Source organism: Lampetra planeri, chromosome 4 (genome assembly GCF_965212315.1).
Source record: "Lampetra planeri chromosome 4, kcLamPlan1.2.h2, whole genome shotgun sequence".
Taxonomy (NCBI): Eukaryota; Metazoa; Chordata; class Hyperoartia; order Petromyzontiformes; family Petromyzontidae; genus Lampetra; species Lampetra planeri.
This window is the reverse complement of record NC_136110.1, coordinates 4647385-4675337: the sequence shown is the minus strand read 5'-3', so window position 1 is coordinate 4675337 and position 27953 is coordinate 4647385. Positions and strand designations below refer to the sequence as shown.

The following is a 27953-nucleotide window of genomic DNA, read 5'->3' as shown; positions in this document are numbered from 1 at the left end:
TTCCACTCTTAAAATACTCGAGACGTATTTCTCCCATATGCTGCCGCGAGAGTCCTTTACCGAGAGGCGGATGGATGACCGAACAGTCGCCGTGAGTAATAATCACTTACGCCGGTTCGGGCAAAACGCGTTCATCAACAGTATTTGTTCACGAAAGGCGTAACTGGCAGTAAGATGTTGATGCAGAAATTGCTTGAGCAGAACATGTGCTGTAAATGGAAGTGATGAAAAAAAAGTGAGAATTAAGAGACAGAGGTGTTCATTGGAAGTTGGAGTAAAAGCCTCATCTATTTTTAGTGGTGATTTTTTTTGTACTTGCAAATTGATCTACGAGGTGTGATATAGTATTCACCGCAATAGTGGATGTAAAAGATATAACGAACAATCTCAACGTCCTTCTCTTGAGAGCCCGTTATGTCGGTGCCCAAATCGGCAACTGGTAAACTTTGTACAAAACTGCAGTTATCATCAAACTTTTAATTGCGCGTGACAAACAACTCGATTGTGAATAGGTGAACGATGCATGCCAGGGGCTATGGCAGAACTGCTCTTGTTAAATTGATGTAAACTCTGACATACCCATGTGCAGTGTTAGAACGATTTAGTAAAGGCACAGGGTCTTAAAGAATAATGACTCTTTGACGTTGCGCTGTTACTTTATTGCACACAGCGATCAATGTGGCGTTAGACGGATGGCAATAGACTGATGGCCAAACGGTTTAAAGTTGTTCGTGCTTCATCTTGTACGTCGATAGCTGTATGTAAATGAGCCAACGGGGTTTGGATTTTCTCTGCAGTAGACGTAATAAAAGCAATTCGGGAACAAAAAAATTGTTACCGAGGACTTTAATGTTAAACAAACGGACATTTCTAGTTAACAAGGCAATAGCGTTATCATGTGCGGTGATGTTTTTTTGATATATATATATTTATTACAGTAGATTCAGAACGTCGACTGCCTACGTTTATAGCGGTTGTACTGTATCGTTCTCCGATGTGTTTTCGGGTTTTGCTTGCGCGTTCGTCGGCATGATGTCCGACGTTTCACTCCCGGTGCCGGAAGCTTTTTCAGCAACCGAATAACAAATGGTTAGTTCGTGAAGGGGCTCGCGGAGCGAAATGTCAGACATCACGCTGAGCAAGCACGCGATGCAAGCTGTGTCACTGGACAGGATCTGCCACGTGTAGCCGATTCAACTTTCACATTTATTCACTTCAACAAAATATCAAGGACGTATACATTTGTATCCTGTTTGTGAATTAGATCATCCACATTGACGTGTACATTATTGTCAATCCTTTCGACTTTCCAAATAACTACGATTAGAAATCAGTGTGTAAATTGAAAATGTATTTTAATTTTGCTCATGCACTACTTCTAAGTAATTTCTGTATTATCATTTTCACAGTTATAATTATTTTGCATGCTGATATGCGACATGAACATCCCTTTGCCAATTCACTGACGGATGTAGAGGCCACCGACATAGTGTCAGTCATGTTTCGACTATACTTCAGTGCAGGTTGGTGAAAAGGAGGGAATGGGTTCGGTTCAGACATTGCTTGCCAACGATGTTAGCCATGGCCAGGAATCAAACTCTCGTCCTACCTACACTTACCCATGCTATTTTTGAGTTAACATTTTCACCGCAGTGCAATGTTTGAACGTCTGCACCACCACCAGCGCCCCCCTTCTTGCTCTCGATTCTTTAAAATAACTCAAATATAAGACACGGAGAAAATCAATATGTAACATACACGAGAATAAAATTAAGTTCGTAACTTAATGATAGGCACATTCACAAGTGCAGCATTGTGATGCTGTAAAAGAAGCATTGTGGTTCCTTGCCTACAAAAACCGAGCACGATACTCATTGTACATACCATGCATTTTGAAACAGAGCATTGATTATCAGGAGCTTATCTTCTTGGTTCTTTCGGTAAAGTCACGTAGAAGGGAAGTAATAAAATAATAAAAATAAAACATAATAAAATAATTCTCACGACGTTTCGGCCACAACGCAAGCAGCCGTCCTCAGGTGAAGAACAGGTCTGTCGGAAAGACAGCGTCTGACTTAATTATTATGTTTTATTTTTATTATTCTATTATTTCCCTTCTACGTGACTTTACCGAAAGAACCAAGAAGATGCATCGCTGCAGTCACGAAAGCTTGAAATCGAAATTTATCAGGAGCTTAGCCATGCTTTTTAATAATAATAGCAATAATAATAACGCAATTTATAATGCGCACAATAGTTCACGCTCATAAATGACTGAGAGACTCCGAGCCTCGCAGCCAAGCTCAAGCGTCGCTTAAAAGTCAGTGCAGATCAAAAGCTGCGAATATGCAGCGAGGGCGATGGCGTTCCAGATGTCGGTGGGGGTGGGGGGGTGGGGGGGGGGCCTGACAGGGACTGGCCCACGTGCTCATTGGCGAAGAGAGGTCGCGCTGCGGACAGCTCCATCGCGAGGAGCCGATGCGCGGGGTGACAGCAGAGCGAAGGAAGATGCGAGGGACGCACGAGAGTAGAGGCGGGGTGGCGACTTTGCAGCTGACAGCCCCCACCCCCGCCCCCTCCTGCTGGGCGATGAAGAAGCCAGTGGGGAGGAGCGGACGGAGGGAGGTGAAGGGATCTTGCTGAGAGTGGCATGCGCCGAAGATGACGTGAGCAGGATTGTGGGTTTTTTTTTGTTTGCAACCGTTGGGGAGTTTCTCAAGGCTGCTTGATGGAGATCGAACAAGGACGGAATTCATCTTCTTGGTTCTTTCGGTAAAGTCACGTAGAAGGGAAATAATAAAATAATAAAAATAAAACATGATAAAATAATTCTCACGACGTTTCGGCCACAACGCAAGCAGCCGTTCTCAGGTGAAGACCAAGTCTGTCGGGGAGACAGCGTCTGAATTAAACACCACCACGCTTGGAGCGTCTATTTAAACTGGGTTGGAAGGGGTGAAGGGAGCCTTGACAAAATAATTTGCATATCAAGAGGAATTTAGCATATTTATGGGAAATGCAGGTATGTGATTAGTACTACTTGTGAAATGCCTAGCGTCTATTTAAGCTGGGTTGGGGTGAGCAGGATTGTGGTTTTTTTTTTGTTTGCAACCGTTGGGGAGTTTCTCAAGGCTGCTTGATGGAGATCGAACAAGGACGGAATTGCAATAGGCGAGGCGAGACCCGGCTGCTGTCGCGGCGAGGGTATTGACGCTCTCGGTGATGATGAATGGACGTAAATGACTGAAGGCCCCTTCTTCTTGATTCTTTCGGTAAAGTCACTTAGAAGGGAAGTAATAAAATAATAAAAATAAAATAATTCTATTTATTTTCATTTTTATTATTTTATTACTTCCCTTCTACGTGACTTTACCGAAAGAACCAAGAAGATGAATCCCTGCAGTCACGAATGCTTTAAATCGAAATTTAGACTGAAGGCCCTTCGGTGGCAATTGCAAGATCTCATGATGTGGATGGGTACGGCTGTTGAGGGGATCAGGTTGAGTCGAGTGACCGGCGAAGGAACTTGATGTGGTTGGAAAATTGGACGGTGCAGCCAGCGATTAATATACAGGGGACTCCTCTGCTTACCAATACGTTAGGTTCCAGATGTCTGTTACCAATAAGTTAGGTTCCAGAGGTCTGGAAGTCGATTTGTCCGTAAGTCCTGTCGATTCCAAACGTGTTGTATGGCATGTACACTAAACATGGGGAATATATTTAAAAGTCGTATAATCTCCTGTAGATGTAGATGCCACTGGTTGTTCATATTCTGCAGATGTAGATGCCACTGGTTCTTCACGTTCTGCAGATGTAGATGCCACTGGTTCTTCACGTTCTGCAGATGTAGATGCCACTGGTTCTTCACGTTCTGCAGGTGTAGATGCCACCACCGCCATCTATAGCACGGCGGTTAAACTTACGACTCTCGGTCCAAATAGACAAACTGGATGTCCATAAATAGAGGAGTGCCTACACGAGGTGGGAACGTGGACGAGGCGAGGCACTGCCCGGTGCCTACCAGGATGGCCTCGTATTTTGAACACGCTTGCCTTCTGCCAGCCAACAGCCACAGCGAAAAACAGGTCGGCCATGCAAACTGCGTGGAAAGGCGTCAGAAATGCTTAGAGCAATCAAACTTGATTGCTTTAAGGATTTCCATACAGCTCTCTCTTTGACATGCTAATTTCTCTGTTCCAGCAGACCCACCTCTCTCTCTCTCTGCCCCCCCTCTCTCTCTATTTATGGTCACGACACAGAGGCATTGGGTCTCTGTGTGTCTATGTTGTGTGTCTCTCTCTGTGTCTCTGTGTGTGTCTCTCTCTGCTTGTGTGTCTGTGTGTCTCCGTGTCTGTGTTTTGCCTCTCTCTCAAATGTAGTTCTTCCTGATGACGACTGCTTGTGTCGCAATCGAAACGTCGTACTCTATTGTTTAATTTATTTTCTTTCTACCTGACTTTACCGGAAGAACAAAAGAGCTTAAAGCAATGTTGTGGTGGGGGGTTTATCTGGCTGGTATTCAATAATTATATATCGAAACGGAGTAGAACGGTTGTCAGTAGTATTATTACCAGTCTACGATATTTGGAGGAAATAAAAAATGTCCTCGCTGGATTCATCCAAAGCACATTGTTAAATTCTTCAATTCTGTGCAAACAATTGTTAATGCTGGCGTCCTGGTGGATTTTCTAATTGAAAAAGCAAGTCTGTGATTTTTTTTACTTGGAAATTGTACGTAGCTGCTCAAGTAAGAAACATACTGGCAAGGGTTGTGCACGCAAATGTGAAGCAAGCCGCTAGATTGGAGCAAGTAGCATTTAGTTTGTATGCTGAATTTAAAACAGCTCTGTCATATTTATGTATTTGTATTTGTGGGGGGGGGGGGGGGGAATAGCTCCTAAACCTCTGGATGGATGAGGCTAAAATTGTCCTATTTGCTAGTGGAGCGCCAAAAGAGCAATTTTGAAGAAAAAAAATCTCAATCATACTTTTCATCAGATGAAAAAAGAAAAAGAATGCAAATCGTGTACAAAATCGCCCAATTTTGGCAACTATGTATGATCAGTATTGTGCTCCATCTAGTGGAGAACAGGAATTTTCGCTGATGAAAAGAGACTTCTTTTTGTACTTGACAGCAATTTCAATGCGAATGCACAGCAATATAAACTTAGTTACATCGTCAAATTCAACCGAGTCAAATTCAAAAGCAATTTAGCTCCCGCATATTACTGATAATGGTAACATTACATTTGAATGAAGCTGGGATGCACACATGGGTATGACAAAAATATGAGACAAAATCATAATTGTTCGAATCAAATACAATTGTACGTCACCTATGCAATACACGAAAAACACACATGCATCGATTAGACTTCCTTAAAAGAAAAAAAAAGAAACTATTATCGATTGCCCAAAATGTTGCTGATCATATATTTGTTTCAGTTAAATCAGCATTATTGACAAATACATTGAGTTTCCCCCCCCCCTAATTATCAATTGTGCTTGCACACCCAATGCCTACGTAGCATCACCAAATAATATATGCAATCTAGTCTACGTAGCATGAATACAATATAGTCTACATAGCATGAATCCAAAATAGTCTATACAGCATACATGCAATATAGTCAATATACGGCATGAATGTGTGGAACATGTTCATATAGAAAGTCAAACTCCTCTACAAAGTGTGAATTAAAATCTCATCATTGTTGACCTTCCTGTTCGTTAACGCTGGCATTGAGATGTGTACCGTATTCGTAAGCAGGCGAGAGCCATTCGACACACGCAGATGCAGTTGTTCAAAACAATTTGTGCTCCGTGTTGCTCCGCGCAAACGACTTCACAAATCATCTCAAGACGTAAACCACGCAACACAGTTTTGTTTTAAATGATCACGCAAAAAGGTGTACATTTAAAATGTCAGTTTCCAACCTAGATTCATAACGTCGTCAAAATTGAAGATGCGACTGCAATGTTTATGAATCCCGTATTGCGCAAAATATACATTTGTTTATATTTTTCGTGCGAGCTTAAGATCACACAGTTTGTTATCCTGGACTTCTTCAGGGGTTTGTTTATGCAGCAATGTATGCACAGTTAGTCATCACTCACGATAAATTTACAGTCAACAATACCACGTGGAACGGAGACTGGTTTTGGTGCGTAGATGTTCAGCTCCAATAGATTTATTAGAACAACTTTGCCACTGGCTGAAATTTCAGTGAAATAACAATTATCTCCAACCCAACCAAAAAAGTAATTTGTGTCCCCAGACTTAAAACAAACATCGTGACTGTGCATTCAAATATATCAACACGAGTACGTGTAAATATACACATTTGTGAAAGGTATAACGATCCAGCGTTTCTGTGACCGTTCAACTAATTTCCCAAGAACAAACAAAAACTCCACAGTCGTCATTAAAAACAGTGAGTAACAACGTAAGATATAAACTGTGCTTGTCTTTGCTGTGTACGTCTTAGCTGTGTACGTCTTAGCTGTGTACGTCTTAGCTTGTGTATGTCTTTGCTACGAAGCTCTCCGATGTGTTTCCGGCTTTGTACTGTGTTGCACCCCGGCACGATGTCCGATACACTTCCACGCACGTGCTTGGGAAGCTTCCACCGGGCTCTGAGTTGGGACGATTCCGCTCCTGACAATGCTCAGAAAGCTCCCAGCACGCGGAGGGAAATTCGAGACATCGTGACGACCGACACGCGGTTCAACCTGAAAGCACATCGGACAGCTGTAATGTAACACGTTTATATAACAAAAAAGCGAACGCACCATGCAACGGCCGTTATCATTAAGCAGACAAGACATTTTGAGCAAGGATCCTCTTGTGAAGAAGCGTCATCGTCAAAAGCAGTTGCCTGTTCTTTGTTGAAATCTCTATTGTAGGGGGGGGGGGGCAGCATTAAGGATGCACGTGGCGGCTTGGTGGATAGGTGCTCCACCGACGCGGCTGTCCTCTGCAATTCTTTGACATTGGGGGTTCGCCAAAATCGGTGGCTATTGGTTAGCAGCACGCAAGGGCTGGTGTGGTTGACCATAACAAGGCAAAAAAAAAAGACAATTCTAATTGCGTCATTTAGAAGATGTTCCAGAGGTGACCTTGTATACCAGCAGCCTGGTACCTCGTGCCGGTTTACATCGTGACGAGTGTTGACGCGCTGTTTAGACCATAAGCAATCTCCTGACGACATGACATGCCGGGACGATGCTTGCCCTCTTCTCCACCTTCACGTGATGTGCGCAGTGTCCGCACGTCCCGCCCGTGTTTTGTGTACACACTCAACCCCGTGCCTGTTGCCGCTCCGAGGGCAAGTTGCCTCCTTCTCGGATGGTTCAACATGACACACGTTTGTGATAGCAAACACGCGATCCAGAATTTTCTTGTGCGGCGGGCCACCTTAACCCACGAGCCAAGGCAATATCGTCGGGATCCAACAGCTGGCTGTCCCCCCCCCCCCCCCCCCCCAAAAAAAAGTCCTCCCGTTTGCTTGGAGTGTCGGGCACATGTACAAATCAACAGACGTGTTACCTATGCGATTGTTTAAAGCAAGGTGATAAAAGAGGCCAGATCCTTCGGTCTGAATTTGAGTTGGGCAAGATCAGAAGTTGTGCTTTGTAAAAAAAGCAAGCAGTAACTCATGCTGCCAAAACTTTTTTTTTAAACAACCACAATTTAACAGGGATGTACTAAGTCTTTGAGCTCCTGATTCTATTTTCTACCGTGCACTCAGAAAATGCTCAACTTCTTCCAAAATTGTCGCCCCCCCCCACCCCGCTTACAAAACGCCACCCTTTCCTAAGCTCTGCTTGAACTCGATTTCAACTCGGCTTATGCCAATGATTTTTTAGGGGTGTGCCAGACTTTACATCAAAGTCAGGTCTTCACCAGGTAAGCTCATTAGAGTAATCCCAACTGACTGCACCTGCCAGGGATGAGTTAAGCTACAATTCTGCTCCTACCCCCCCCGCCTCCAAAAAAAGGGCCGTCCACTCCCTTAGTGGATGGTGGAGAAAGCCCTCAAGTGTCACTGATAGCACAAAGCCCTTTCTGAGCCATTGCTACTCGTTTGATGCGACTAGTTTTGGGAAGAAGAAGCAAAAGAGAGGTTGGAAGGGGGGGACAGGAGTAGTTCCTAAGCTAAAGCCATAATCTTTTTAACACTCCTTAAGCGCTACCCCCCCCAACCCGCCAGCATCAATCTTAACATCAAAGCTTCCTCAACAACTTTTTTAAAACTCCTTAATATGACAAGCCGCATTATTGCGCCGTATAATTGATTCAAGGGCTGAAGTGTATTTGCCGCCGTTGTATTTTTTGTGCCGTTCGTGGTGGGAGGGGGGGGGTGCTGAGGTTTGTCGAGCGTGCTATAGGAGCCAGAGGGAGATAGGATCTCGTCGCTGCGAATGCCGGGCACACAGTGCAAGAGCGCTGTGTGCTCGTGCCACCCTGCATGTTAAAGAACAGCGGCATGCTCAGCTCAGCAGGGGGGTGGGGGGCAGGTCACGGAGTTCAACCGCAATCCCCCTGAAGCCACGCGTTTGAAAGTTGCAATTATCTTTAAATAAGAGAGTAAAATAAATCAATTAACTAGACGTAGCTAAACAAACATGTGAGCGGTGCGTTCAAAATATAAGCATGAATTGTTAAATATTTCTAATCGTATTGTGTACATGTACAACAGCCCCTGTGGCAATCCACTGCCGGATGAGGGCCTTCCCACTCCTGTATGGGCCGAGAGAATTGGTTTACCATACTTCACCAAACTGAATCGTATTTTGTAGTATGTATGTTGAACTTCTTTTGCACCGTACGTAGCCAACCGTGCGAATCGGAGGTGCGGGGGAAGGACAACAAACTAAACACAAAAAGCAGTTCTAAGGAAATTAGTTTTCAATCTAGATTTAAAAGTGCATAGCTCCAGTGACTTCCTAATATCAGGTGGAGCGTTCCAGACAGCCGCAGAAGCGCATCAGAAAGCGCGCGATGCAGTGACCGTCTTTGTCCGATGGATAACCAAAATCCGCTGCGAGCGTGACCGGAGTTCGCACGAAGCTTGACGAGATCAGCAAGGTATCGTGGCTCATTTCTGGCAAGCACTTTGTGCGCAATGAGTGCGACCTTCAAATGTATCCACTTGGCAACCGGAAGCCAATGAAGCTCAGCGAGCACTGGACGGACATCAAGTTTCAAGTTTAATTTATTAGGTGTAGCCCTGTGAGCCATTCGGCTCTTGAATCGGGTGCAACCGCAACAAACAAAAAACAAAAACATGAACAAAGAAACATGGTCAACAAACTCAAAGTGATCTCCTGCTCAAGTGAGAATTGAGGTGGTGCTCATTCCCCATTCACAGCCCAGAGCTAGTGGTGGAAATTCCGCATTCCTGTGGCAGGGGACAAGTCTCTCCACAGGACAACCACGGTCAATTAAACCCACAAAGTGGTACTCATTGCACCAACCCTCGAGTGATGGTAGGATGAGTCAACGCCCTAGCGAGGATTTTTTATTCACAACCTTCAAATCGGGAGCTGCTCGTTCTACCACGAAGCCACTGTGGCTATAACATCCAACCCATTGTTCTGTCTTTGTTCCCCAAGTGATAAAAGTAATATCGGGACTAAACCAAACACTAATTCATAATTTACACCCCACCGTCCACCACACCATTGAATGAAATGTCGCAATACAGGAATGCGATTCGATTCAAAATTATTCATTCATCTCGTGGCTGGAGGGAATCACGTGCACAAATTAACAGCCCTTCGTCAATCCACTGCTGGATGAGTGGCCACCCCACCGTACTTCGCTATGCTGGTCAGTGTGGGTTGGAGGGAAGGGCCAAAGCAGAATCATTCAGACATCACTCACCGCTGATGTCAGCCACGGCCCGGAATCACACTCAGGTGGCAGAGTTCATCGCACTGTGCGCAAACCACATTAAACCCAAATTACAGCATACAGCACACGAACAGAACAAAACAGACTCTCACACCAGCGATTCAATAAATGTATTGTGGGCTTAATGATTAACATTGATTCATGAAATCCACGTGTCATCACACCCATAAAGAAAAGGCCCACCACCGACTTGCTCGAGACCTGATAGCCACTTCGGTCAAACTGGAGCCCACTGCATGGCATGCCTAATTGAAAACAGGGTGGTGTCTGCTTTGCATGACATTAGATGTACGAGGAGGGACAGCCCAGCTGAATGCAGCCTCCTGCATGGGCCAGCTGCTTGTCTAGAAAGCTGCGAAGAGAAAAAGAAAGCGATCAAAAAAAAACCTCCACAGCAATTACCACGTCGCATAGCCACTCCCTAGCCACAGTCGGCCATGCATCAGATACACTTCACGATCTTAATTATTACAATGAAACGTGCATACATTTAGATTTGCATCTTTCACGTATGCTCCCCCGCACCCCCCCCTATTTTGCAGCTAAAATAAGGAGGCAAGCTGCCAGAGGGCCTCACAAGATTAGAAGGATAAGGAGCACCTCTTGCAGAAGTGAATCTAGCGATGCTCAGGCTTTGTGATCCAGCCGTACGTATCTATGAATGTTCTTGGTTCTTTCGGTAAAGTCACGTAGAAAGGAAATAATGAAATAATAAAAATAATTAAAATAAAACCTAATCAAATACAATGTTTTATTATTATTTTATTACTTCCCTTCTACGTGACTTTACCCAAAGAACCAAGAAGATGAATCCCTGCAGTCACGAAAGCTTTAAATCGAAATTTATGTATGAATGTTGAACTTCTTTCGCAATGTACGGAGCCAGCCGTGCTAATTGGAAGTTGCGGGGGAAGGACAACAAACGAAACACAAAAAAGCAGTTCTAAATAGATGAGTTTTATAATCTATGCTGATGCGGCTGACTTGTCGAATCGCAGTCCATAAGACCGCGCATGTTCCTGTCGTCGTCCCGCGTCAGCATATGCTTGTTAAGCGCGCGCTTATTCATCTGCATGTTGTGCCGATGCTCCTCTGTATTCCGCGATTCTATAATCTACACAGCAGCAAACGCTGCCCTTTTACATGTTTCTGAAAATGGTCAAGTATCTTGGGCCAGGCTGTAGTTGTCATCTCGCCATGGTGGTGAGATGACAATGACCTCACCTGGTAAGCAGGAGGTCGTGAGTTTCACCCTGACCCTTACGCCTGTATATTTGAAGTTTGCATGTTCTCCCCGTGGCCATGTGGATTTTTCTCCGGGTCAGCCGGTTTTTCCCTCCACATTTAAAAACGCGCGTTCAGATTATTTGATTGCTGCTATAAATGTCCACGTGATAAGCCACTTCGTTGAGTTATCATCTGTGGCCAGGTCGCTTATGAAAAAGAGCGTTATAGCTCGGTGGGCTTTACCCGGTAAGATCAAAACAGTTTCGTGCTTAAGTGTAGAGGCAACACACCACAAATTATTTTCTCAAGACCGTCTACTTGAATGAATAGGAAAGTCGAAAAATACAAGATTCAAACTTGACTGAAAGCTTTCGTGACTGCAGGAATTACTCTTTGGTTCTTTCGATAAAGTCACGTTCTTTTCTTTCTACGTGACTTTACCGAAAGAACCAAAGAGTTATACAGGATTCCCCCCCAATTGAAATCCCTTCAGACATACGTTTAATTGTCCGTGTACCCACATCGTATCAAGGGGATAAAGTGGCTCTGCGTGGCTATGAACTCAAGGTAGCGACCGCTGCCTCTGTGCCCACATGTTTACACACCAACGCAAGGCAGCAAACGGGGGGGAGGTATGGATCCATCCCCGAAAGCCTTCGCAGACGTTAAGGCGACGGAAGCGGACGCGCACACACATCCAGTCCGACCTCAGACACCCACAGCCAATTTGCCACCTTTCCATTGACAAACACACGATTTGTTTACTTGACATCTTAAGTCTGAAATAAACCACATCGTGAGTCACTGCTAGGACCGTGGTGATAAGGCTCTTGTGCAGGAGCTGCCTTGTGACAATGTCAGCAATACACGACACGGACAGAACCATCATCATCATCATTATTTCTGTTTTTGTCTCTAAGACTGCTCTGCATCAGAATCATGACAAAATAAAAAAAAACATAGTTGATCGCTGATGCTTAAGTTAATTTTTATATTTTGCAAGTGGCAAATTTTGCTTACAGAAATTAGGGGAAAAATTTCACAGGGCCCTATGTGTTACATTAAAAATACTGTTATTATGAACGTGTCGTTTATTGTTCTTGTCATCGCTATATATGTTGACATTGCAATCCGCCCTGGTGGTTCGGTGGTCAGGGCAGATAGCAAGTGGGTTAACATTCCAGCTTAGGGGTTGACTCAGACCATTATCCCTCGGATGTCCACATAGAGCAGTGTTCTTTGCTCATTTTCAGAGAGGGGACACTTTTTGCCAACAAGACATCATCAGTGTGAGGGCCACCACGCCACCTGCAAGGGGTGTCTCACATTTGTGTATTGTCGGGGGTCACACGTAAGGGCCCCTGCAATGAAGAACACCGATACGGATATACTTGCCTCTGCCACAGGGAATGTGGAAATCCCCTGATCGGCTCATGGCTGTAAGCAGGAGCTAAGCACCACCTCAATGCTCATCAGAGCAGGAAATCAAATTTACTTCATGTATGATCTATTTAACAAGTTATTGTGGCAGTCATTCAAGTAACCGCAGACACAATAACAAGTATGAAGACCATGGCAGCATTCTCATTAACTTGAACTTCCAGAGCTTATTAAAATGAATGTTTCATTCAGTAATTATGCATTCATAAATGTGATGAAACTGGAAGTACTCGGAATGAATGTGGGAAATGGAAAATCCCCAACGCAGTCAATTTCAGTAATGAAATAACCATGCATTTATAGATAATGATCAGTATTACAATGTCATTACTTTGGCAGGGCATGGCGCTCTACTTTAAAATTTCTCATATTAGTCTGAAGGCAGAGGCAAGCATTACACAGGGCTTGCTTCGTGGTGTCGAGCACAAGCGAGGTATTAAATCCTGTATCTCTGTACATTCTGGATGACGACACAATTCCCCCCCCCCCCCGCTCCGTCTTTTAAACCATAAATTGGGGGTGCATCGTTTAATCCCGGTAAGGGTTTATGCCTGACCAGAGTATGTATAAAAGAATTGACACTCCGTGCACGACTTTGAAGTGCGTCTTTCTTTTTCGGAGCGTCTTAGAATCTGGAGAACACGGCGTCTCAAACCCTCATCACTGCTGTGATACAGAGGGAAGTTCGTCTCCTGTTTTTATGATCAGGTACTGTGTGTGAATCCAAAACGTCACGGGTGACATTAACTTTGGCCGGACAGTACTATTGGGGCCTCGCGGACTGAAATCAAACTTTGACGGGCAAATGTTCCAAACGCACTGAGGGTGGTAAACTTAAGGCTCCGCACATCACCAACAAGTTTTTTTAAATCTCCGAGCGCTCCCACGTGCCTTTCATTCACAGATGAGATTGACATACGCAGCGCAGCTGTTACCATCAACCAACCAACACGTGTAATGCTTTGAGCTTAAGATGACAAGGGGACGTGGCAAGCATGGTTGAACATAGCAGGGAATTTCTTGGCTATGAGCTGCAAGGTTGTCGATCCCAGATTTTCCCCATGGATGTACCAGGCCATACACACAGATTTGCAAAAATCAGGGAATGCCCTTGTGGCTAGGCTGCTAATGATGCATCAATTCCTCATTTAAAATTGACTCTTACGCTCATAATATATGAAACAATGATGCGTGCTGGAATAAATTATTTATGACTTGTGCAAATTAAATGACAATTATCATGGAATGTTACATTTAGACTGATCGCGTGTGCAAAATGGTACAAATAGAACGGAAAATACCATAAGAAATATAAATGAGATAGTTAACATGAGATAACCAAACCATGACCCCCAAAACATGACATTTTATCAATTTGTGGGGAGGGGTGTGGGGGAGTTAATGATCACATGCCTACTCATGATTGGTAGTAATACAATGCATTGATCCATCAATTAATACAGAATCCATTCTTAAACCTACAGCATATGCATTGAGTCACGTGTGTAAGAATCATCATCTTTCGATTCGCCAGAGTTGTAATTGGGATTATTGTGTTGGTGCAGTGGTTCATGCACCGTGCCCTGAGCCCTACCACCTAAGGTTGAATTCTGGCCACGGTTGGCATCAGTGGTCAGTGATATCTGAACTGATCCTGGTTCACGCACTTCCCCTCTTCCTACACTGACCAGTGTGGCGAAGTAACACCCATGCGCAACACGAGACGAGAGGAGGCCTTCATCCAACAGTGGATTGACAGACCACTGCATTCACCACAAAGCAAATACATAAATACATTCATTCTCAAATCGAACCGTGGGTCCACCTTGAATCCGAACAATTAATCGATTTTCTGGAATAGGCAGGCAAGGGGGGGGGGCTCATTACATGGCAAATCGTGGCCGGTAACTGCAAGCAGGTAAGATTGAAGTCTACGTATTGCACGCATCGCCTCTCCGCGAGCAGCTACAAACCAAACGCAAGCAGCACCAGCTTCTCCTCGGAGAGTGCTGGCCGAGCTTGGTCCACAGACCCGTGCCACTGTTTATACAACACTTCTCGACTATCAATGCTCACAGCGCCACTGCCTGCACCATAAACAAAAGGCATGAGGCTGGCGGCATGCTGGACTGTGGATAAAACAAACATAATTTCAGTTCAAATACCCGATACTATCTTCAACACCTCATCAGAGTTTGTGGAAAAAAAACTCCCCCATGATACAAGTGTTGTGCCCTTCATGGTCAAATATACACATAGGAGAGCACGTGGTCACAACGTTTTTGGAGCGTGAATATTAAGAATATACGCACTGGCCAGTTTCTAATGATTACCGTCTTTCAATATTGCTAACTGCTTGCGTGCGCCAGCTTGCATTCATACTCTTTTAAAAATGACTTTTCACGCACTGCGCTATTTACCTGGCAGCCTGAGTTTGATCGGTGGTCACGCTAACGTTAGTGGCGAGCGATATCTGAACAAGTCCTGGACGCCCACCCTTTCAGCAACCCTCGACTGAGCAGTGCGTTGAAATATGGTCAAACAGACACCACGACTGGCAGGGTGCAGGGAGCAGTGCATTGACAAAGGGCTCTTAAGTTGCAAGCATGGACCTTCGTATGTTGAACTTCTTTTGGACCGTACGTAGCCAACCGTGCCAATTGGAGGTGTGAGGGAGGGACAACACATCTAATATAAAATATTAACGTAAAATGATCGGTGTATACCTCAAGGCAATCTCGTCCTATAAACACGACCACAGTACAAATACGATTTTTTTTTTTAAGTTATAAATGCTGCGCATCCATACTTTGTTTTTTATTGGTATTCCTGTAGCTGCAATATTTGTAAGAATTGTAGGAGATGAGAGTCTGAAATAGTTCAGTTTAGCTGTTAAAAGATAAACCTTGAGAGATACTGCGATCAGATAGACAACGGAGGTCATTGCGGAGAATGTACAAACTTGTGGCAAAACGATCTGTAAATTGAAATACAGAAGTCAAAACACAGATTGCAACAGAGATATGATATTTGTATGACTTTCTGTGTTCCTTTGGTACGACATAGCACACATGTAGGAAGTAAAAGACGTCATTAGAGGATGATATTATACATGACAGAAGCGTAAAGGTACAATTCAGGGAAAAATAAACAATCTTGACTTAAATAAACAATGTTTAGGAGTCCATTCACCCCAACTCCGAGTACAAAAATTAATATCAATTCTACGGCACTAAAATGACAGGCACGTTCCACAATGCTGTTACTCTGATGGCATGAGATCTTGATTTATTGAATGTTTCATGTGACCTTAACCTTTTCTAACCTTAAAATATTACATCTGTCATGCCACTGTGCGGACAAAATGTAGAGTGCACGTCTAGTACGTTCCAGCTTGACTGAGCGGAGAGTAAATGTTTGACATTTCGATCAAAGAGATGTGTTTTTTTTATCAGTCATTTCTTTCATCGGAAATTCTACCATGCAGCAAAGATCGCCTGGCGAAAATGGCTTACAGTAAACAGTTTGGCGCGCGGCCCTAAACACCATCTTTGCAGACCACAGCGGCTTCGTTCCGCTGTGGTCTGCCTGGCATGAGGCAGAGGTGGTCACGAAAGCAGCAGAAACTGCTGCGTTCAGCCACAAGTGCCCCGAACCAAGGAGAAGACACTTAATAGCGTAATTTTATTTTGTAAAACAAAAAAAATGACCACTTTTGCGCACTAAAAAAAACACACAAGCGGAGGTTTGCCCGGCGAAAAAAACAAACGAGGCCGAAAACTGTAGCAGTGCCGCCTTTAAAAGCCAACACTTCAGGTGTGCGAGATGATTGTTATTATATACATACGTATGCCGAGTGCTACATAAATGCCGCATACACATACTTGTCAACCCATACGGTTTACCTGTATTCTTGTACAGGGAAATTGAGTTTTCAGGTCCATACGGCGTACAGCCGTTGTCTATTTGTTAGTGTTTCTACCTTCTGGTGGGACTTTGTAAAATGAACGTTGAGATTTCTAAGGGCACGGGGTGACCAATAAGGTCTGAATTGGTCTGTCATTAGGTAGGCACTGATAAGGTATGCATACATAAGTTTTTTTAAATTAATGTTTTGACGCGTTGCATTTGAGGGTTTACTTCAATAGCGAATTAATTTAATTCGTCTGGTTGAGAACGTATAGAACTGGGGTAATTTTTAATAAATACAGCCACGAGTGGATTACGTGAAACCATTATTAATTTATTTACAACAATAAACACGAAATGCATTGTTTGAAGTCATCTGTGTTTCTGTATAAACACCACAAGACTGTGAAGTGGGCTTGCCTGCATCGGTGTACTTTTCATCCCCTTAAGATTTTAAACGTCGTCTGCCACTGCTCATGCTGATACCAGCCCTGAAATAAAAAACTCATTCACCTAATGTTTACAATATATACAAAGGCGAAGCATCATTTGTAAGGTTAAGGGTACAGTCTAAACAAATGCGTGTGCCAGGCAGTGTTCCGGCCACAAGACATCAACAGTATTCAGACAGCGCCGGCTGGATGCTTGATAATCTGTCAGAGTGACTGACAGACCATGGGGGAGCTTACAAGAACTTTGAGCAGTGGACGGGGGAAAACGTGTGCGTACGAGAGACACACTCCTATTTAAACTTTACGAAAAGTTATTCAATATTCTCCAAACACATTTAATTCAGTTTTGTTCATTAACATAATTATGATAATTATAAAATAGGGTGGGGCATTGACGTCGGTTGATATTGTTTTGCATGATTAGTGGAGGTCAACAGTTATAATGTTCTTATTTTTATAATATATTTTACACATAGTACAACTTTACAGAACAATCAAACTGTTTTCCAGATAGAAAATGGGAGAGAATGTATTCACTTGAGAGACCAACAAAATTTAAGTTTAATTTTAAATATAGCCTAGAAATATAATTGTCACATCTTCAAGTTTTTAACCCTACTTAACATATTTAGGATATTTGTATATGCCTCTTACTATTGGAAATTGTTTATCCCATTTTAGGTATATATAAACACTTAAAACAAAGTCTACAACAAAGTGTGACAATTTACTTGGTGGGTTTTGCAGAAAGAGGAATTGATTCAACGACCAAAATAACACATTTGCATAACTTTGTGGGGCATGGCAGGGGAGTTAAATTAAAACAAACCTTGCATGTTGTTCAATTTTCTTTGTTAAGGATGCCTTGCACACACGCGGACACGTGTGTGTGTGTTGAGACACACACACACACAGGGACACACCGGCGCACACGCCCTCACTTGCGCACACGCCCACGTACATTAGCAGATGGTTAAAATTCGGAGCCAGCATTGAAATGCACCCCATTACCATCACCAAAGCAATGGAGTGTGCCAGGCTGCACGCCGATCGTTTGGGCAACAATCGTACAGATCCACGCACAGATACATTGAAGAGAAGCGATAGGCAGGGGTGATGAGTAAGGGCCATTAAGTGGCTGCACTTACATAAGCACCCTGTCAGTCGACAGTGAGGCTGATAGCCATCCGTGATAAGAGGGAAGCCATATCTTCTAAAACGTTACCCAGTTTTGTATGCCTTATCGCTATTCAAATACATGCATGTTTAAACCGCACGCGTGCTTAAAAACGTGCATGTGTTTAACGCATGCATATTGTTAGCACGACAACAATTATTTTATGATTCGCAATTCGCATTTGATGTGCTAAGTGAACACAGTAATGCATTGCTGGATAATCGATTGATGATGATAAGCAAGGCTGGCTACGTAAGCTGTGAAATAAGTTCAATATACATACTATACGCTTGCAAATATACGTATAAATAAATTTAAAAGTATCGTGAAAAAGAATGAGACTTTGTGAATGCGATAGTTGGTGGCTACAGGGCAGCTTCAAGGTTATTAACAACGATCCTCTTCTTAGTCTTAAAAAAAAATACAATTTGAAATTTAGCGATCAAGAGAGCTCTATGGTTTTCAGTATTTAACGCCGGAGGCTTTCTCCCCCAGCTTAATGCTCAGACGCATCACTCAGGAGGATGATATAGCTGCTTTCCGGTGGAGGCTGGTTGTAGCCACTCCACACCTGTGCCGCGTGCCTGCTGTAACAGGAGACTGATCAGCGCGCAGATAATTCCGCCAAAGAGTTGAGCAGTAAAATAGCCAAAAGGAGGTTCGCAATCGGTGCAAGTTCAATAACTGCTGTCCGACCCAATCCAAAGTTTTTCATTTGCCAGGTGAAACGTGAATTCGTTTTTTTTCTTTAATTCTGGACAGAGTGTAAAGCACTTCATTTGAAGGCTAATCGTATTTTTTTACGTGCCAAATCAGTTTTTAATGAAATAGGTCGTCAAGCAATTTGATACGTTAAGTACAGTACTGTTCTTTTGAAATGCATTCTGCCTTTGCAGAATAAAATAATAATCATGATAGAACGGTTGTTTCTGTATTTATACAATATAAATGAGATATGTATTGTTCGGTTCGGTGAGCTGCACGTAACTAATGCATTCTTGCTCAGCATGCATATGAAAGTGGAAGATTAGTTGATCTGTTATTCGGGAAAACACAACTATTCGAGCAACAATGCAAGGTAATTTGAGCCAATCCTTCAAGAGTTTTGTTGGCTGCCAATGTAAAACAAGAGTCAGAGCAATACCACTCTCACCATGGCCACGTCAGGGTGACAACACACGGGCACAGGTGTCCTGCCGAGACGTCAAATCAACACAAAACAAAACAATTATCAATGTTCCACCCTCTGGCAAAAAAAAAAACCCCTACACATATGAATACACAGCATGATGAAGAATGTTACCGCGTGTACACGCGTATTTACAAAGACAAAGATCCCCCGTATAGCCTAAACAAACTGTTGGGGCAAGTGCTGTTAGCGATTAGCACCTATGAAGGCCGGCACAGCACACGAGGGGGGTGGGTTGTCGGCACGACGCCCGACAGCCTTTGTCTCCCCAGTGGCGATGTTTACACATCACACCAGGTACTCATTTGAGACTGAGTCGACCTAGAGAAGGCCCAGGGCCGGTTCAGATGTTCATCGCCGGTGTTGAGCGTGAGCGGGAATCGAACTCGTGTCGCCGGATTCGTAGCGCATCGGCGCTAACCGCTACGCCACCACTCCCCACTGTGTTTAGAGACACACGCGCAGATGCACGACCCTACAAGTTCCAACGCAGAAGGAAAACCTCCGCTTTGCAGGTGGAGTGTTCGACCTGGGTGAGGCGCGAACAACTCAATTCCATTCGTGAGGTTGCTGAAGACAACCACGTTCACCGCCCAAAAAAAAAGCCTCCCACCGTGATGAGGCTTTTCTTGCACAAACTAAACCTCGCCAAAGACTCATGGGAAAGTCTAATTATATGTGGATTGTAATTATCATACTTCGATAAGCAAAAAATCTATGCCTTTTTTGAGTTTCCTGGCTGGCTGCTGGCTGGGCTCCTTTCCATACCAACAAGAACTTGATTGTTAGTGCTTTGTCATCAAAACTAACTGGGTGGCTGGCTAAACGGGATTTTTCCGTGTAATAAATAAACGTTGCATTCAATTGGAACGGCGGAAGAATAATTTTGGAAGACATTTAATAGATAGCGGCACCGAGGAGGTGGGAGTAACGGGCACAGAATATTGACCACGGTTCATTTAAAATGCATTTTTATTTAAAATTTGTGCTCCTATTAATCGATTTTTTTTCACCCGAACATTCTTAAAATCCTAGAATATATATACTTTGTACTCCAAGTGCAGGACTGTGAGAATAGTATAAAAATAGTAGCTGCCTCTTATTTTCGATCTACTGGTATACAAGAATGAGTCATAAATTCAAGCTACTCAGTCCACCGATGAGTGTGTGTCGGTCATGCATTTTGTATTTACCATACTTCACCACGTTGGTCAGCGTAGTTGGTGGGAGGGTGGTGTGCCGAGCGCAGGGCTGGTTTAGACATCGCTCACTGCTCGTGTTGTCCACGGCTGGGACGCGAACTTGGGGCATGTGGTTCACAGTGTAACATACAAGCTGCTATCCTACCCACATTTAAAATAAGAGGACATTTTTCCAATGACATAACAATCAATACAATGGATAACGATTGTTTTACCAAACTTGAGTTTTTGGTAGGTTATGTCTATCTATTTCCTTAAACCATAACATGTCGTTTTCATTTTTTAAAAGATGTATTAAGTCAATGAAAATCATGAAATCACATTTCTGAGTTCGCAACACCTCACCTAGGTGAGCCAATCCTTGAAGACTTTATAAACACACCTTATAAACACACAACGAGATAACGTTTGGAAAACGTGTTTTTAAAAAAACCATGACATTTTTTGTGTGAAATTTAATTTGAATGGGGTAATTTTACCACGCACAATAAAACAACACCAAATTTATTTAAATACCTTAAAATGCGTCTTGCGAGAACGTTTAACCTGAAAAATCTTCTTGAAAATGCACATCAGTCCGATAGTAAATAATATACATAAGTGTGAAATGGGTTCGACATGGTTAATATTTGCAGGTGTTGAAAACAAAAGAATTGCAGCTGTATTTGTTTACATTAATTGTGTTTATAGCCACATGATTTATACAATCTTGCCAAGTGCGTTTTTTGTTGTTTGCACACAATTTCATATTGCACACAAACGTTAGATGTGTTCAATAAACCTAAATAACAAAAGGGGCAATTACTGTCCATTAAATGTATCACCACCTGCTCAAGTTATTTGTCCACTTGGTTCTAAAAGTAAACCAATGCTTCATCTATGCGGTCGTTTAAAAAAAAAGTAGTAGCACAATACAAAACCACATATCTTTTAAGCAGTATGAAAATCAGTCCTATGACCCTGTAATTCATATTGCTAGAACCGCACCGACAGAAAATGATCGCATGAATAAGAGTGTTCGCTGACATTTGCATCCTTAGTGGTGTTTTATTGGTGTTGTCCAATAACATTTGCAACAGCAGCAATGTTTTGAACTCGTCCACTCGGAGCAAATAAAATACAATTCCAGAACGTGCCACCAACACTGCGACATCTGCACAAGCAAATGTGGCGATAAATATTGATAGCGTCGCAACGACAGGAGAGAGCACATGCAATCCAAATTTATAAACAATTATTAAAGATTTACCACTGAGATTCTGGGTTCAAATATTGATGAAATTTGGTTTTGGAGGAAAATGGTTTAATGATCTTGACCCGGTGATCAATAACTACACGCACAAAATATCAGATCAAATTTTATTTGGAAAATTGGCTACATTCTGCCATCTGATAAACATTTATGTTGTTAGCAAGGCAGCTGAGAAAGTGACGTCCCCAGTGTCACTTGGTGAGATTTCAGAAGCAACTCTAAGATATCCGCTGAATCATCTTGAGACAACACCAACAGCAACGTTAGTTTACATTCGATGAAAGGAAAAACGAAGGTGGAAATAATCCTTTATATATATATAAAGAAAATAAACAACATTGCAGCACATCCATATCCATTGTGTAACATTTTTTTTCTTGAAACCGTATCATCTATTCAACATAAACATCAAATATATAGGGTGGAGCAGTGGTATATCGAGCAGTTAGAGCACCAGCCACAGCTAGCATCAGTGGCAAATGATATCTGTACCCATCATTCTGAGCCTACCACCTTATCCCCTTTACCATCCCACACTGCTCAGTATGGTGAAGTATGGAAAAACAAACCCCATGACTGACATGACATACATTGTTGTATGAAGGCCTCCTTCATGAAAGCCTCCTTCATCCAACAACGTATTTAGAAAGGGCTGTGACGTTTATTGCATCACTATCAACAATTCAGACTGGCTCCTGTTCTCGAACAAATAACTTGTTACGCTGGTGAACCACAATGGATAACCAAAGGCACAATGCATCTTGTAATGTTTCAATATGCCACATTGAGAGGTATAATTAAACACGTATGCAGGCCTGTGCATACAAGTGGCTCCTGTGAAATATTGAATTACTGTTTGTTTTCTCAACACACGAGTGGATACAGTAACACATCTACAGAAATCAATCTTTCTTAGCGCACAATTACAAAATATTGATACCACATCACTATTATTGCCGCATTGAATTACTTCATCCAGCATAATAAAAACGTATTGAACCGCGTGACATTAGGAACATATTACGACACATTGACAACATTTGCCAGCAGAGGGCAGAATGTTATGCTTTGCACGAAAAGCATTGTCGAATGCTCAAGTGACAAGGGATAATTATTGACGACTGTATTGCAGGCACTCAATATACAGAGCTATTGTCTAACATATTTACCAAAAACATAAATATGTGCAGACACGGCGATGGAATAATTGCAGATACATTGACGAACAAAAACCAATATTATTCCATCAGCAGACCGTTCATCAACACAGATCATGGACGTTTTCAGAAACGTTACACTCGTAATTGGAATGACAAATTGTGTAAAAGTAAAAGTGCAGCCCCGCAAATGCTTTGCTCACGTCACTGCTGGCAGAAGGGCCCCCCACTCGAGGGAGCTCTGGAGAGCCCCTCTGAAGCGTATTTTCGATACTTTTGCACACTTGGGAAATGTATTTAGTTATGTATACGATGCTCACTAACACTAGTAAAAAAAATCATTAAAAATATAACACGATAACTGTATGTTTTTTTAAATATTTGTTATACGGCAAAGTTAACTGTTGAAATGTGTAAAGTATGCGTATTTGAAATGCCATTCATATGACTTTAGTTAATTTAAAACTGAAGGAAATCTAGGTGTACTATAATACGCATTTTTAACAAATACAAATCCTACATAGTTTGCTAGCCAATGTTACGAGTCACAGTTAATGTAAACTATTTTAAGATAAAGAAATAAGATTTGGGGTGGAGTGGTGGCACAGTGGTGAGCACAATGTGCTGGCAACCTGAGCTAAACTTTTGGTCCACAGCGAACATCAGTGGCAGATGATATTTGACCCAATCCAAGGCAAATAACCAGCAGGGTGAAGTATGGTCAAACAATCCTCGTGACTGAGGGATGGTAAATTATTTTTTTTTAATAAGCAATATCCACGTGTAATATAAGGCTGTAAGTTTCCATGACATCTTTTTTAAACTTTCAAAGGTTATACAAATTATGCAGCTGGATATCTTGGCATTTAATATTATTGTCACTATTATTGGTGACATCTTAAGCCATTCTAATGTTGCCAGTTTTTGATCGTACATAATATTCCCTAAATAATGCTTTGGAAAAGACATAACCCTTGGACACTTAATTTCCGAGAGAAAAGTGATGTTGCTATTATGGACCTACCTTATAAACAAAACAAAAACTGGCCAAATGAATAAAATGGTTGCCCAACAAACGTTTCAGAGAGACTACTGTAAAAATAAAATAACTCTATGCACATTTTCAAATAGTCCTTCCTTACTCAGAAAGTAATAGGCGTGAATGTGGGTGTCATTCACGATTAAAAAAAAAAGATAGTACCAATAAACATCTTGAGACTGTCCTTGTTCATACTTAAAGACCCACTTCACAACAAGTACTTGTACACATTGTGCAATTATTGTCAATAGAGCAATACTATAACGTAACAGTTAACCGTTCTACGACGAAACAATGGGCAGCATTTGTTTATGAAAACAAAATAACAACCCAGTCCGGAAGAGGCACTTTTTGGAAAAAATCGTCAAAAATAACTTTTAGTTCCCACTTAACATTGTGAAATAAGAAAAAAGCATTGCGGCAACTTACGCACAACATTATTACGAACTGTAAGTTCACAAAGAAATCAAAGGTTTTTTTTTGCTTGTCTTTTAGCTTTATTTTTCAGTCTTCTCTCTTCTCTTCTTTTTTTACTCTGCAGCACCCGGCTTGCACTGGCTAATGGACCAGGTCTAGTCCAGTTTCCCAGGTTTTTCACCCGAGGCTATGTGCCCTGATTATTTAAATCGCAGCCCCCGCCGCAGCCAACTCACTCGCTTCGCCCGGCGAGCTCAGCTCAGGTAACAGCGGCACCTTTAGAAAATCCCCAGGCACGGAGATAAGGAACCAAAGAGCAGGCAGAGCCACAACGATGAACGCCTTCGTACCGCACGGCTCGCAGCAGTCTCCGGGCCCCATGCTGCCCAATTCGGGCCACAGCGCCCACGACCTCCTGGACATGGTGGTCTACTGCGACAACCTGGGCGGCGGCGGCGGCGGCCACCACCACCAGCCCAACGCGCTGCGTCCTCCCAGTTACCAGTCGTCGAGCTACGGCGACTACTCGCCGCCAGCCAGCAACCCGTACCTGTGGCTCAACGGCCCCACGTACGTGGGCAGCAGCCCTCCGTCGTACGTGCAGCCGTGCAACTACGGTGCCAACCAGAGGCAGTTCCTGCCGTCGCAGAGCCCGGGCTACGGGGCGGGAGCCGAGATGAACCCGTGGCTGTCCTACCAGGGGCAGCAAGACTTCTTCAGGCTGGTGCGGCCACCGTACTCGTACTCGGCACTCATCGCCATGGCCATCCAGCACACGCCGGAGAAGAGGCTGACGCTCAGCCAGATTTACCAATACGTGGCCGAGAATTACCCCTTCTACAAGAAGAGCAAGGCCGGCTGGCAGAACTCCATTCGTCACAACCTCTCGCTCAACGACTGTTTCAAGAAAGTGCCCAGAGATGACGATGACCCAGGTAATGGTGCTGCTCCGTTTACAAAAACATTTTTTTCTGTGGGCTTTTGTTTATTTCTACATTACATATGCAATTCAATAGAGCCATGGGTTGTTGTTGTTATAATATTCACAGTGCAAATCTGCTATCACCATGTTGTTGTCGCTATAATTGTTGAATTGTATAAAATGAAATCCAAGTAATTTATACTACGTACAATAATTTGTCATTTATGCCAGTGTGTAATAAATTAGGATATATCAACATTTAGTAATTAAGATATTCGCTGGTAAAACAAGAATATATATTTTTGTCATGCGATTTTTTTTTCTGAACTGACCCCATTTACTTATAATTGTGAAATGTTATAGTTTTTGAGTATGTTTAATGACTCACAACTGACATGCAGGGTTGTAAAAAAAATGTGTAAAAAAGTTACAATTTTTCCTGACATGTTAAACTCGAGAATGTTCACTGTGTACGATGACTGCAGTAGATTTCCAACAACACAATCAATTACGAACTCGACATTTTCGTGACTCCACTTTGTACCTTCCATTCAATTCACCAGGCAAAGGCAATTACTGGATCCTGGATCCCAACTGCGAGAAGATGTTCGACAACGGCAACTTCCGAAGGAAGAGGAAGCGCAAGTCTGACATGTCTCCCAACGGCACCGCGCTGGACAAGGGAGATGACATCAAGGCGACGGACATCACCAAAGACGGCATGGAGGCCTCCCCCTCTGGCCTCACTAGCTCGCCGGGCTCGGACGGCGAGTCCAAAGCGTCTCCCCAACCTCCCCCGCCGTCGCTCATCACTTCGTCGCCCTGCTTCAACAACTTCATGAGCAGCATGAACTCGATGGTGCCGAGCTACGACGGGGGCATGGATCATCGCCCGCTCGGGGCCGGGGTCCCCATGGGAGACGAAGCGTCGCCCAGGAGGCTGCAGCAAGGCATCTCGTCTGCGCTCACCGCTCCGTACTCGCCGCTGGGACTCGGTCAGTTCTCCCCTCCGGGGGCCGGGGGCAACCAGAGCATGATGCCCATCCCCAGCATCATGGACATCCCTCCGCCGTCGGGCACGTCAGCGCAGCTCCGCATGGGCTACTTCCAGTCGAGCCCGGCGAGCCAAAGCGTCAGCAACAATCAAATATACAGCTTCAGCGTGAACAATATCATCTACCAGAGAGACGGAACCGAAGTCTAAAATGCTGCCGATTTGTTGTGCTGGGGAATGGAAGAAGAAAATAAAAACCCCAATCTTGTGCTTGCGTGCAAGCGTCGAAATGCCAATTAAACTTCTGTTTAATTGTAGATGTAAATAGTCTAATGAAACTTGATGGCATATTTGTCAACGCAGAATATTGGCACGGATGTGTATAAAAAAAAAATAAGTGCCGTTTTAGTTGAACAAATTAACGTGTGTATATTTCGATGCCTAATTTATTTTGAGAAGAGTAAGAATATTGTTTATTTTGTCCAGGAAATGACACTGTACCGATATGCTGCATGCACGTCATGGATGGAAACTCATTGAATTCGTTTTCTGCAGTCGGGAATACTGTTTTCACTTAAATGGTGTATTTACCCTCACATTCCAAAATATGTAAATATAGTTATTCTTCAAGCATGGACTGTAATAAAGAATTAGAGTTTAAAAAAAATCGTGTAAAACTTGACCGTGTCATCATTATAACCAATTCCCAACGGATCGCACAAAATACGCCCAAGATAATCCACTAAATGTGTGCAAAAATATAAGATTATTGTTGAAAAGGATGACAATATTGCTGTCCAAAATATCTGCAATTAAACTTTTGGAATATTTCCAGTGACCGACATTTCTATTTTAAAATCTACACGTACATAAAGGAATCAATCACTTTGACAATTACTGCAATATTAACTATATTATAAAAATGCAGTACTTTCAGAGGACCATGAAAAGTGATAATTGATAGCGTTATAAGTAGCAGGGAAATTAACCAACTATCGATTTCTCCACGTCTTCGTATTGTGAATAATCGCATCCAGTGGTAGCTAAATGACTTGCTCACGGTAATCACCGATTACACCTTTTATTTGGGATATATTGGTTCGGGTTTTTACTTGATTTCATGTTCAACGTAAGCCACATTTGTGATTACAATCTCAAGGTTGTGAAATATTCAAAATATTAAACCCGTTAAAGGTTGTGAACTTGCGTAAATGTTTTAATTGTACAACTGTGCTAAGTTACGATCTTAAAATTCCAGAAATATAGTAATAAGGTGAACAGGATACTTGCAATTGAAGATATGCACAATAGCCAGTGGAAACCATTACAGTGATTCACTTTTCAATAAAGTACAACGCTTCCTAATTTACATTGTATACAAGTGATGATGAATCATAATGCCTTTTCCCCATACACTAAAGTTTGTTTTAAAATGCAGTTCAAATGTACAGAGGAATTTTTGCTCAGGGCTCAAATAACACCGTCGTTTTACTCAGCACGCTCTTTGCGCATTCATTACGCAGAGGGACATTGCCCATGACAGCATTTTACAAATTAAAAATCAAACGCCGCTTAAAGGATAACATTACCTTCATATCATCTTTACTCACGCATCAAGCCCCCTTTTTTCTTGACACGCACATTTCATTTTGACAGT

At 42.8% G+C, this 27953-nt stretch overlaps 1 protein-coding gene across 1 annotated transcript; it reads left to right on the top strand.

Moving 5' to 3' along the window:
* The first annotated feature begins 4 nt into the window (after nt 1-4).
* On the top strand, nt 5-27665 carry LOC144717602 (forkhead box protein I1-ema-like). Its single transcript, XM_078593096.1, has 3 exons — nt 5-91; nt 24505-25315; nt 25866-27665. Exons 2-3 carry the CDS (start codon nt 24715-24717, stop codon nt 26504-26506), a joined length of 1242 nt encoding a protein of 413 aa, XP_078449222.1. The 5' UTR covers nt 5-91; nt 24505-24714; the 3' UTR covers nt 26507-27665.
* The last annotated feature ends 288 nt before the right edge of the window (nt 27666-27953 follow it).

Excerpts from the sequence above, each read along its gene's own strand:
- LOC144717602 (XM_078593096.1), top strand. The coding sequence starts at position 24,715 with ATGAACGCCTTCGTACCGCACGGCTCGCAGCAGTCTCCGGGCCCCATG. Across the intron at positions 25,316-25,865 it reads CAGAGATGACGATGACCCAG|GCAAAGGCAATTACTGGATC; the intron begins GTAATGGTGCTG and ends TCAATTCACCAG.